General features: G+C 39.4%; 1 protein-coding gene across 1 annotated transcript in view; it reads left to right on the forward strand.

The window, feature by feature from the left end:
• Positions 1-1,496, forward strand: part of MDFI (MyoD family inhibitor) — a 56,669-nt gene that overhangs the window by 42,816 nt on the left and 12,357 nt on the right. Inside the window, exon 2 of the mRNA XM_015820556.1 lies at positions 1,144-1,368. Coding sequence (XP_015676042.1) covers positions 1,144-1,368 — 225 coding nt within the window. The remainder of the gene's footprint in view (positions 1-1,143; positions 1,369-1,496) is intronic.

A 1,496-nucleotide genomic window follows, 5' to 3' on the forward strand; every position in this document is an offset into this window, starting at 1 on the left:
TGTGTGCGGTCTGCCTCCTTTCCTCCCTGACTGCCTGCATGTAGGACCACTTGTTCTATTCAGTATAATGATGGGTCCAAAGCCTCTTGCTTCCTGCCTTCAGCCCCCTGCCTGCCTGCCAGGAGGCCTTGTTGTTATCGGCAGTGTAATTATGGGTGTTTGGTCTTACTCTCTTCACCTAAGGTGTAATTTACTTTATATAAAACGTGACTCCACCCCTCCAAAGCTGGTGCATCCAGCTGCTCATCCTGTGTGCAAATTGTTGCTATTCTGAGTGCCCAGCAGGAGCAGGAAGGAGCCCAGAGAGTAGGAAGGAACAGTGCTATGGGTGAAACTAAAGATGTTTTAGGGGTGAAGAGAGAGATTTGTCAGCCTGCCATCTCAGGGTCTCCATGGGAGTTTGGCCACTGATTTCAGTGAATCTCCAGTTTTCTTCTCAGGCTTTGATATTCCTCTTTCAACAGGTTCCATTTCTACCCAGTAAAATTCAACAATTGCACCAAGGCATCTCCCAATTATACACTGTTGTTGCTTTATAGATGACCTCAATGCTTTTTTAGTCGGTGTGTGTTTTGCAAGAAAGAAAAAGGGAGCAATTGCTCTGAAACACATACATAGGTGGGATAATTCAATATTTAAAAGAAGCCCCCCTTTGTTTCACAATTTTGAGTCTTCTGTGGACTGAAAACAACAGATAAAAAAATGACCAACTTGAGTAGGTTTCAACAGAGAAATGACAAATAGTAGTACCAAAATCTAAACATCATGAGATTAAAGTTAATTATAGGAATGTTGGGACATATATAAAATGTTATCAATCCACGTTTACAGTATGTTTCTTGGTATATGCAATATTTGTACAGTCCAGCTATGCACAAATGCTTCCCTTTTCTCTTTTTGACATTGTGCCATCATTTCTCATGATGTGTGAAGCACATGATATTATAACCTGATTCACCATTAATATATATTGAAGTCCACTTTTCTATTTCTATTTCTCTATGGATGTGTGTGTATGTAAAAGAGAGAGAAACACTTCTGTAATGATATTTCCACTTTTATCAGCCTGGATTTTCTGAAGCCGCCTTCTGTCCATAATATAAATAAGCTATATTCATGCTGAAACTCTCTTTTCCCTTGCAGGCCAAGATACAAACTCATGCCCTTCCTCCAGGCCAACTTCAGAGGTAGCATCAGCAACTTCAGACTTCATAACCTCTACTCCTAGTTCTCAAAATCAGACCACAGTTGTGAAAGAAGAAGTCTCACTGGAAGAATATTCAACATCTCATAGATCCCTGATGAATGGAAATTCTTCATCCAACACAGAATCCGAGGGCAGCCTCATCGTAACAGAAGCAGTGACGTGTATGTTTTTTTCCTTCCATTCACACCATCTTTTTCCTTTCCTTTTTTTAAAACTGAGAAACAAAATATCCAGATAAAATAAAACAAAATTACAACATGAAAAATAAATTGTGGCAAAAGAACTTTTT

The sequence above is a fragment of the Protobothrops mucrosquamatus genome, unplaced genomic scaffold (assembly GCF_001527695.2).
Source record: "Protobothrops mucrosquamatus isolate PMUCROS unplaced genomic scaffold, P.Mucros_1.0 scaffold1144, whole genome shotgun sequence".
Lineage (NCBI taxonomy): Eukaryota > Metazoa > Chordata > Lepidosauria > Squamata > Viperidae > Protobothrops > Protobothrops mucrosquamatus.